Source organism: Cavia porcellus, unplaced genomic scaffold, assembly GCF_034190915.1.
Source record: "Cavia porcellus strain 051 isolate PalLab524CR breed Dunkin Hartley unplaced genomic scaffold, mCavPor4.1 scaffold_6, whole genome shotgun sequence".
Classification (NCBI taxonomy): domain Eukaryota; kingdom Metazoa; phylum Chordata; class Mammalia; order Rodentia; family Caviidae; genus Cavia; species Cavia porcellus.
The window spans coordinates 56689480-56701123 of NW_026947489.1; the positions used below are offsets into that span (position 1 = coordinate 56689480).

At 43.4% G+C, this 11644-nt stretch overlaps 1 protein-coding gene across 1 annotated transcript; it reads right to left on the minus strand.

Annotated features, from left to right (window-relative positions):
• Positions 1-879: 879 nt before the first annotated feature.
• Positions 880-6637, minus strand: Gimap6 (GTPase, IMAP family member 6). Its single transcript, XM_013152288.3, is given in 4 exon segments — positions 880-1925; positions 1927-2593; positions 4361-4436; positions 6313-6637. Coding segments are annotated over 4 exon segments (1071 nt in total). The 5' UTR covers positions 6478-6637; the 3' UTR covers positions 880-1762.
• Between the last annotated feature and the right edge of the window lie 5007 nt (positions 6638-11644).

Sequence of the window (11644 nt, forward strand, 5' to 3'; positions counted from 1 at the left end):
AGAACAGAGATGAAGAAACTATGCTAAGGCTTTTCCCATTCCCTCCTATCACCCATCAGTCCTACTCCCCAGGTGAATTTTGAACCTGAAGGATAGTGAGGTACAAATGAGGCCTGTCATCATGCTCAGGCATCCAGAGAGCTCAAAACCAGACCCACATCCTACTCCCTTCTCAGCATTTTCAGCATTGCTTCTTATAAACACTGTCTGTGGGAGCAGCCCCCCCCCCCAGCAGACACCCATACGTCACAGTTCTCCCACAGATCAGGTAGATGGCAGCACTGGAATTTAAGATGTTCAGCTGCTTCCTTTTTTTTCCTTGTCTCCATTCAGCTCTCTATTCCCACCTTGCTGGGAAGCCACGTACATATGCAGACCCTTACCTCATCCAGAAGGAAAAGTGTGGGTAAGTATGAGGCAGGCTGAGAATAGCTTTACCTTGGAACACTAGAACTCAGATCTAGTCAAGAGTCATGAGCTCCAAGAAAAAGGAGGGGGCACGTATAGCCTTCTCAGTCTAAATCAACTCTAGAGAGGTAGACTCTCTGGTGTCCTCTGTCCAAGCCCACTTGGCATCTCTAGGGCATTCCACATCCTATGGCCAGAAGTAAGACCCACCATCCTGCCCCAGGATGACTTTCTGGATACCCAGTCACAACTTCAGTCATCATTCTGACCCCTACGATGTTCCCACTAGTTATGACTTACTAGTTATGGTTCCAGAGGAAGGCCTGCTCTTTCTGCCTGATTCTCTATTCCTGGCCCTCCTTCTCCTCAGCTCAGTATCTCTCCATCCCATGTTTCAGAACCACTGCAGTCACCAATCTTCCCTGGGTTCTTTTTATCATTTCAAGATAGAAGTCACAAAGAGGCAAGCAATACTGACCAAATGAGGCTTTATTTAGGGCTTATGCTCAAGCACAAGTGCGACAGTTCACAGCGGGTTTGCAGACTGGCTCCCTATGGAGGTATCACACCCAGTTTATACTCCAGCAGAGGAGCTGCACAGTACTTTTGGCATCTGTTGCACATGACTCACAATTTCTGCACACATCCTGTCTTTGGGTGCCGGCACCAACGTTTGGTCTTAACACAGTGATCCTTTCATGTACACTGAGTCTGTCTCAGCTCACCAAAGTGGTGCTCACTGCTGCCATCCCAATTCAGCAAGAATCCACTATTCTGCACATGCCAAGATTGCAAGGAAGTCTACCAAGCATAGAAAAAAGTTGGTGATCGTAACCTAGTTATCTTAGAGGACATAACTTACTAAAATAGTTCACATCAAGGAGGGACTCTATGGACAGGGATCTGGGCCTTCCTAGTCTATCTCATTGCCATGTTATGCCTACTATCCAAGCAAGTACTTTAACAGTCATCACACCTGCCGCCTTTGTGGGTGAGAATAAAGCCCAAGGGATGTGGAGCCATCTGGTCAATGGCTCCCACCAACTTGCATCGACACAGGCTTACTGATCCCCAGACAGCTGCAGGTGTTACTGGAGAAAGTGCCAGACTTGTCCTCAGGAAGGTTTGGTTCTACATGAGCATTGATACGAACACCAAGAAATGTGATTCCAGGGAGAAATAAGGTCTCATATAAGGACCTCAGGCTGTTGGGGTACAAAAGGAGAGCCCAGAGCTCAGAAGAGGCAGTGAAGAGCTGGTATATGAGTAGGCACCTGGATTTAGGGCCCCATCCCTTTGCCACATCACCCAGATCTGGGGCCCTAGGTGGTTCGCTAGGTGTGTGAACAAGCTATCAATAAGGGCTGGACATGGGATTGTAGAAACTGAGCCATCTCCTGCTCACATGCATGGATGCAGCCTCCCCTGGAAGTGTTTTTAGCTCAGATTCCTTCTGGATTTGGGACAGGCCTTCCAGCCAAGACTCCTTGTGGAGCACCTCCTCAGAACCTTGCTCAGGTCATCTGTGTTTCCCAGGCTTCCTGGCACAGAACCTGCTGCTGAGAGTAATGGTAAGCTCTGTTGCTGTCACAACCTTCATTCTCCCACTGGATCCGCTCGATCTGATTCATTAGGTCCTGCACTTGGGCTTCCTTCTCCACCCCCTTCGCCTTGTTGTTGAAGCCACAGTGGCGCCGCTCGCACAGTTCATCCAGCTGGGCAAGGCTCTGGTTGCTGGTCTCTCGCACATATTTATCCAAGGACTCGCCAGCCAGATCTTCCTTCCGGGTGAACACCAGGATAGTGTGAGCCAGGACACCCCTTCCAAAGATCTTCTCAAGACACCTAACAACCTGCTGATCCTGTTCTGTGAAGCGGCCCACCTGTGTTACCAGAAGCACAGCATAAGGCCCCGGGGAAGAGACTAAGCTTTGACAGCTTGCTTCAACTACTTCTGGCTGCATCCTAGAGGACAGAATATCTGGGGTGTCAATCACCTCAAGTTCCCTCCCACTCCACTCTCGCCTTTCTCTCTGGAAGGCCAGGGTCACTGGCTTAGCACTGAGTTTAGACTCAAATACTTCCCTGCCAAGAATAGTGTTTCCTGTTGCACTTTTCCCACTTCCTGTTTTCCCTACTAGAATGAGCTTCAGGCTCCTTGGGATGAGTTTTTTCTCCGTCAAACCTGGAAACATAAACAAACAAACAAACAAACAAAGGAAACGGGTTAGAACTCAGTCTACTTCGTTTCATGAAGCTAAGTACCTGGCTTTGCTCCATTACCTTAGGGGTTCCAATACACTGAGACCTGACATGGGTTCACAGTTTTAGTCTACATCCTTGAAAGTGGGACTGATCGGTCTTACTCAGGAATATCAGTGCCATTACTGAGAGCAGAGACTTGGAGATGCCAAACAGACACTGGAAACCTAGCGCCAAGATTTTTAGATATGACTGGGCTGGAAGGCAGGTGTCAAGACTCAGAGCACATAAAGAAGTGACAAACAATAGTGGGTTTCCAAAAATGATCTCACTGAAGATACTGATGGGTCCAGACCACAGAACGCTAGACTCCCAAAGACACATGGGCACTTGTTTTCTCTTAACCTCCTTAGCACTGACCAGTTTTGTGGTACCCTCCAGCTGCCCTTGGCTGGCTTATCTGCTTCACAATTCTGAAACAGTGACATCGGTTCCCTCTAGTTTCTACAAATGGGTAGGAAAGGAACTTGAGTTATTGTAAACCCAAATAATGAGATCAGTCTTCCAAGTATTATAATCCTCTTTCTAGTTTTCCTTATAATCCAAAAGGTTATATTTGTACTCCCATTGAGACATCATTGGAATCCCAGCAAGTTAATTCCAATCTACCACCTCCAATGCAACCCACAACGAGAGTAAAAGCACCAAGACATGTTCCAAATTAAGGGCAGCCAAGGGGTCCTAAATCCAATCCCTGTGAGGACATTCGGACAAAGACTTTGATCCTAGGCCTCTCCCAGAATTTATTATCTTGTGAAGAAGGAGGATGGCCCAGGGATGAGTTGGGGGGGGTGGGATTTTGTAACTTGAGCTGGCTGGCCAGGTGCAAGATTGGCATCTCTGGAAATTGCAGAGATAAAGACATGCAGAAGGCTTATTTACATAATCCAATTAAGGTAGCAGTGAAATTGTGTTGGGGGCTATTGCTTTGGTTTCTGATATGCAAACTATTGTGCCCTGGGGAGTCAGAGCCTCTTATCTTGAGCAGGAAGTCAGAGGAAGTATGGATGATTAGATGCTCTTTCCTGCTGGCCTAGTCAATACACACCTGGTGAGGGGAGTAGCTCCCATTAGAGCAGCTACAACCAGGTTCTACCGCTGGTCTTTAAAGCCAAATTTATCATCTGAGCTCTTGTATTTAAGTTAGTATCTAACCTTGTTTACTGTAAGAAAAGGTAAAAGTATATTCATTGCACTGGAAATTTTTTTATGTAGTAGATTAATATGATGTTTTCCCAATGGCCTAGGTCCTTAAGGTTCATAAAGTATAAAAATAATTCACACTGAATACATAACAAATCACAAATAATTTCCTGTAGACAGGAAAATGGGTGAGCTTCCAGCATTCTTAAATTATGTCTCCCACCCAGGGATTGCAGGCTTCCAACCTTGACTCAAGACTGGTTGTTTTCATCACACCCACAGCCACATAGCACATCCTTCCCAAGAAGAAAAACCTAGAGTCTGAAGACTTTTTTTCTTTGGAACCTATATTTCTTATTTCCTTTTGCCTGTCATACTTATCAGAGGTCTTTTTCCTTAATTTTGGCTGAGGTGGCTATATCTCTGCAGCAGGAGCCTTCAGCTGCCTCTCTAAGCACTCTATTTGTGGAGCCTGTCCCCTCCTGGACACCAACTGTCCACTTTGGCACTGTCCTCCAGTGTACCTCTGCTAAGGAAGCAGTTTTACCTCCTGACAGCTCTTCTGTAGCATTCTGGAGAGGCAGGCTTGGAAAAATCTCTGAAATCAGTACATACTCTTCCACCTAGAGAAAATAATAACGAAATTTACTGATTTTCCAAATAAGTTTTATGGCGCTTTTACCTTTTTCTTGTGAGAGGGAAGATTTTGCACTGGGTTAAAGTCAAGGGAGACTAAGTGAGGACAAGGTAGGAGAGATCTAAGACATTTTCTGCTCGCTTTAGAGACCCTGTCCCACTCCCACTGGTCTCCATCTTGACTATAAACAACTTCTTGGGGAAAGGAATTGCTGCCCTGGAACTGATGAGTGAATAGAATTTGGGTGGACAGAGTCTGGAAGAGGAGGGGAAGAAGAGCAGAGAATCTGATGGGACCCTGAATGTGTGTGTCCCACAGTGTGCTTGGAGGGCATGAATAGAAAATTGTGGGAGTGGCTCATTCTGCATTTTGGGGCCATAATGGGCCACCCAGGCTTGATCTTTGGAGCAGGTTTGGAAGAGAGGCATGAAACAGCCAGGTGCTACTGTTGTGAAGAAGATGGCACCCTTGAGGACCTTGGAGACATACACCTCCATGCTCAGTGGAGACACAGCCATCAGTTAGGATGCTCCCACACTCCTTGGACCACGACGTTCCTTCGGGGTAAATTTTGGATGTAAACTGGAAGATGCCTTGAGATCTCTTTCCATATAAGGTCCCAACATATTCATAGCATTTTTATTTATTTATTTGGTACTGGGAATTGAACTTATGACCTCATGCTTGCCAGGCAGGCACTGTGTCTCTGAGCTACAACCCTGGCCCCCATTCACAGAAGTTTTATAGCAACTTTTGAGTTCTTTGCACTTTAGGACCACATCATCCCCTGCCAGGACTACCCATCTGGTGAGAGAGCAATGTGTCTTCATTTCATGGACTAACACAATTCTCTATTTCAGCAGCCCCTGGGGCTGTATCTACTTGATATATATTTTTTTTCAGAACCAGGGAGAAAACTACCCAGCTCATGACTGCTTTTTCAGAATATGTAGCCATTCTGAGGCAGATTACACATATCCAGGGAAAGGCTGTGGGTAAGAGGAAGCCCAACCCCAGAGGATCATAACAGACATGGTTTTCTCATTACCACTGTTGGATGCGCCTTTTACTCTGTACACCTGACAAACCACTTTATCCTCCCGAACTCTCAGGCATTGGCAGTACAGGGTGGTGGCAGGGGAGGTGTTCTGCTGTGGTTCTAGCAGTCTAGGTTGGTAATGAAGGAAGCCCAGGAAGGTTTGCTGACTTCCGGACAGCCTCATACAGACCCACACGCTACATGCTGGTAAGAACACAGTCTTCCACCTGCCCAGTGGGCTCCTGTGAATGGGGGCGGGGGAGGTGTCCACTGCCTTCTGCACCTATGCATAGTAGGCTGCAAACCTGCACTGTGCCCTGGCACAGCCTAGAAAGGATTTTCATCCTGCAAGCCTCACTGCCTCACCTTTGGTCCCATCTGTAACAGCACCACACATACACTGGCCACACTTTCTAGTTCTTTTCTTTTCCTCCCATTCAGAAGATGGAGTTGATATTGCCTCCTTTACTATGTTGGCCAGGAAAAGAAATCAAAATTCACAGAAGAGTGTTGCCAAATATTGAGCTCATAGCAGGAAACAAGAGTCTCCCCAGTCCCGGCTCTTTCTATCACACCATAGCACACATGCACCCACATATACCTGTTGACACACAATACACAGAAGTACACATATAGCCATATAAATTCACACTAACATATATACACAACCCATACATCTACACAAACAGCACTGTGCAATACATGCATATGTAAACACATGCACACACCCAAACGTGATGTACACACAATTCACACACATGCACATACACATACATTCACATGAACACAGCACATACACGAGGATACATGCAGGTGAACTTACCATCTGACAGGCCAGCAGGGAAGAAGAGTGACCGTGTTTCCCATCTCGCTGGGCTATGGAATCTTGCCAATTCCATATTTCTTCTTTTGGGGCCACCACACAGAAGTCTGCTTGAGAATGTGAACAGAAAAGCCTAAAGAAAGCTTTCAAGATGTAGGAAATCATGAGGCCAATGCTTTGCCTGTGTTCTTCAGCAAAATGTGATCTGAGCTCAAGAATGGAAACAACCGAGTTCACTATGAGACAAAAACAGGAAGTAGGCGGAAACACAGAAAACCAGGTGCATGTGGTCTCAAGAGCAAAGAAACTGAACAGCTGTGGTGGGTTGCTTTTCTGCTGCTCCTCAACAACTAGGCTAAGAGGCTTAACAAGCACCGGGTATCTCAGAAAAAGTTGTGCCTGGGACACAAACTACTGATCTTTCCTTTTTGAGCTTTGCCCTCCTCCCAGAGAACCCCACAGGTTCAACACTAAGCAAATATTCATTGTCTGTTTTCTTTCTCTAATCCTTCCTTCCTCCAAATATTTTCTCTTCAAACAAGCTCCAATACTCATCCTTTCTAAGGCATAAGTCACTGGCAAGAATTTTAATTATTGTCTGACAATGTATATTCTAACAAAGGCAAAAGCAAAAGTCTGTGTAAGCTGTATGACTACAGGGGACCATGTAACGGGGAGGGACAGGGTTTCAGAGACAGAGTACACTCTAGGAAGAAACTTTAAGATTCTCAAAAAATGTATTCTCTGGGATTTTCTCCACAGCTCTTACCACCATAATTAAAAAACAGCCTTTAAAAGAAGTAACTAGAAACATTTCAGCAGGGGTGATAACACAGTTATGTGATTTTTTTTTTTTTTTTTTGGTCTTTTTCGTTTTTACTGGTACCAGGGATTGAACTCACGACTGCCTGCTTGCAAGGTTGCAAGGCAGGCGCTTATGCCGCTGAGCTAAATCCCCAGCCCCGAGTTATGTGATTTTAAAATGCTAAGATTTTCCCCAAATCTCACTCAGTGGAATAGAGTGGTTCTTATTTTCTTTCATGCAGTTCTGACTGACCACCAAGGAGTATTTGCTACAATAGCTACATAATGCAGAAATCTCATGTTCTAGTTTAAATTGTTATGTAAATGCTTTAACATGAGCAATTCTCAAAAGTCACATGTTGAGTTTTGCCATTCTCCCCACTGCCCAAGTAATGAAAATACTGTTGCTTCCCCTATTGAAACAAGATTATCAATTTCAGTATTTGTCATTTTCTACAAACTGATCTTGGAGTTGCCCAGACCTTTCGCAGAACAAGCCAGAAGTCAGCCCAGTGTTTAGTCATAGAAGTTTTCCAGCATAGTTGGGCCTCATCAGATCGATATAGAATGTGACTCTGACGTTAGATTTTTTTTTTTTAAGCTTCACTTTTGGTAATTTCTCTGTCAGAGGAAGTTTCACAATTATTGATGGTTAACTCAAATATAACAACCCCTGGTACTAAAATCAAGATGACTTTACTCCAGACAAGGTTTGCATATATTTTTACTGGGAACTGAGGAGAGGGGGGTGGTGATCACATTGGCAGCATTCTGGGATCTCTGATTTCATCTGAGAATATCAAAATGTGTGCCCTAGAGAGAAGAGCAGAAATCTCCATCTGGTTTTGGGTCCACCAGCCTTCCTTGAAGTTAGCTCACACTTACCATTTTAGTTTAAATTGTGTTCGATTTTATTGCTACTACTTCTTTTGTAGCAATTTTTGTACTTGTTTTGTTCAGGAAGGACCTTTTTGTGCTAATTTCTTAAACAGGGAACATCTCCACAGAATATGTTTCACAATCTTTCTCGTGTCTCACTTCTTAAACCACATATCTTGACCAGAACCCAGGACCCTGGCCCCACTTTAACTGCAAGGAAGCTGGGGTGCAAGAAGAGCACATGGGTGCCTGTTGAACACTGATGTTCTTGGACATCATCCAACTCTGAGGTAGCCTGGGAAGAAAAAGTCACAGTTACAAATAGCTAAAAAATAAAAAAATAAAAAGCATTCAAAGTGTTATGGCTTGGGTATAGATGTCCCCTCAAAGCCTCATGTAGTCATAGATGAGGTTTTATTTTAGAGGTGACTGGATGTAGAGTGTGTGATGTTGGGATTTGATTCACAGTGCAAATGCTAGGATGAAGGCCACTAGGCTTAAGGTGGGAGTGCTGCCCACCTTGAGTAGCTCAGGGAACATATAAGGGATAGAAAGAGCTGTGGTCATCCCTTATTGCTTTGCTGCCTTCTGCTCAACATGAACTGTTTCTCCTCTGAATGCCCCTCTGCCATGCCACTCTGCCTTGGAGCCAGCCAATTATGGACTGACACCTCTACAAAATGCGAGCTAAATAAAACTTTCCTCCTTTACCTTAGGGTGTGGGGTATTTTGTTTCGACAATGAGAAAAGTAACTATGATAGGTAGTTTCAAAATTATGACCATTGTAAAATTAAATACTAACATTTGCATAGTACTTCTTGTAACCAGGCACTGCTTTAACAGCTTTACATATGTTAACTTCGTTAATTGTCACAGCAATTCTGTGAGGAGGAAAACTGTTCTGTGTTCAGTTTTTACAGATGAGAAGATAGTCATAAGGAGGTTATGCATCTTGATGGTAAAGTAACTTGCCAACTTGCCCAGGGTCAAATACTAGCCTGGAAGCTACTACAAAGTTATCCTCTAGCTGTGGTTAACATTCAAGTCTGTGCACTTTGAGAAAAGCAGACTGTTACATGGAACAGACTTAAAGATACCCAACAAAGGAAAACAGAAGCCTAGGATTTGTGATGAGCTGATGCCACAAGGCTCAGGAAATGTGCTTGGAATAGATGGAGACAGTAGTGTGTGTGCTACACTTGCACTCCAGCCAAGGTTATGCCCCCAAAAGCAGATGGCCCTGGAGTTTACATGCCTCCAATAACGTTATTCACTGGGCTAAAGCTAGAAAGACATCCTGATTCTAGAAAGGGACTGAAATAAATTCTGGACTCCTCCATTCAGTTTCTTCTTGTTTCCAGAGATTGCCTTCTTAAACATTTTGAAGTTATCCTTGATAATGAGCATCTCCCTTTCCTCCTTGGGAGTGGCCTCAATGCTAGTGGTAGAGCTGCATATCATGGGAGGTTGCTGGGTGTTAACATGGAAGTCAAGATAAAAGAAAAAAGAGAAGGTGGACAATGGCAAGACACAGGCAGGGTGCAGCCCAGAGCCCCAGCCCACCCAGGACAGACCTGGAACTCAACAAGATGGATGAAGTTGGAAGTCAAACACTGAAGCTTTCTGAAATGACAACAGAAGTGAAAAACAAACAGTGGAAAAGGCTACAGATAGAATGATCTCTCAGATATAAGAAGAAATGATGGTTAAAGTCAAAGATATTAGAGAGGAAACAAGAAAAAGAATAGATGATCTTTAAAAATGCCCAACACAGGAGAGAAATGGAATCCATGAAACTGATCCAAACAGAGATCCAGGAGATTAAAATCTTCATTAAAAATATATTCAACATACTGAATGAAGGAAAGGATAGAATTTCAGATCTTGAAGACAGAATTTCAGCCAGAGATCATGAAAAGAAAGATATCTTAAAAATAGCAAGAAACCATGAGAAATCAATCCAACAGCTGCAAGACAAAGCAAAGAAAAACAATCCAAGTTTTATTGGAGTCAATGAGAAAGCTGGAAACAGCACAAATGCCATAACAATCAGAAAAAAATATATGTATCTAACACAGGAGCACCCAACTATATAAGACAGGTATTGGTAAACATGGAAAATCAAATAAGCAATAACACAATGTAAGGGGAGACCTCAATACCCATTGTCACAGAGAGACAGATCAATTAGACAGAAAATCAGCAAAGAAATATCAGAGCTGACCCAAATCTGTGAACAGATGGACCTAATGGGAAGAAGCCAAGCCCGGACACTATGTGCTCGTGGCCCAGAGAGACCTGATAAGCCCAGTGGCAGCCCGGAGAAGAGGCCATGACCCCAGGGTCCATTGCCACTGAGAGAGCATCGGTGAACCACACTCTGTGCTTCTCCACCACTTTAGGAACTCCAGATTGGAAGAACCCAGGTGTCTAGTCCAGTCCACTACCAAGAGGGCCTGGCAGCCAAAGCAAGGAGGTACCCAGGTTGCAGCAATGGGCTGATTCAGAGAAAGATAGGAAATTGTCAAGGTGAAGGAGCAAAATACAATCTCAGACCTGGGCCCACACAGAACAAGTTCAGGGGACACAGACATGGGAGAAATTAGAATTCACACACCTAAAATTTGTGAAAAGAAAACAACTGAAGTAAAAAAGCAACTTAGTTCTTGTGCTAAGTTAATTTTACATGTCTCAATTTCAAACCCATGACCATGGAATCAGTCCTGGAATCAGTCACAAGCTAATGTAGGTGAAAGAAAAATATGCAAGTGTTGACTCCTAGCCCTGCAGTTGTCTGGAAAGTATACACTGCATCATGAATGCAAAGAAAACATAGGCATAAAATTGTAAACTGGATATAAAATTATTAGTATCTTGGATAATATGACTATATGTCTGGGAAAATAAAGAGAACAACTGATAAGATATTAGAAAAGAAAATTTACTAATGTGATAGGTACAAACTAAATGAGACTAATAATAATTCACTATCACACAAAGAAAAAATTAACTATAACTCACAATGCTTTAAAAAATCTACAGATAAACTGTTTTAAAATGTATAAGAGCTATAAAGAAAAATTTAAGAAACTTCTGAGGCTAAGTGGAAAAAAAAAGAAATCTAATAGAATGTGTGAGGAAAAGCTTTTAAAAAACAGCTGTATAATACACCTGAATGGGAAAAACTATCACAAAAAGTCAGCAAATTCTTTCCAATGGCTCTTATGAATATACTACAATATCAGCACTTTTTATTTTTTTCCTTCTCTGTTTCTATAGTACTGGAATTTAAACCTAGGACCTTCACACTGAGCTATATTACCAGTCCTTTAAGCACTTTTAAAATCCTATAGTTGTTTTTTTTTTTTAACTCGTCTGCACAAAGAGGTCTAAAACCCTAGGAAGTAAGCCAGACCTGCATGAAAAAGAAACAAGCCTGCTAGATGCAGAGATCACTAGTGAACCCCTCAGCTCTCCAACACCAGAGCCTTGGTATCCTAAGCATGAAACCCTCAGATGAGCCCTCAGCTCCCACCAATTCAGTGAGAAAGATCAAACAGTGCTTTTTGGGTGACTTAGACACAGCACTTTCTGAGGATCATAGGGTCTGAGATGAAGATGTATAGGTATGAAAACTTGATGCAGGAT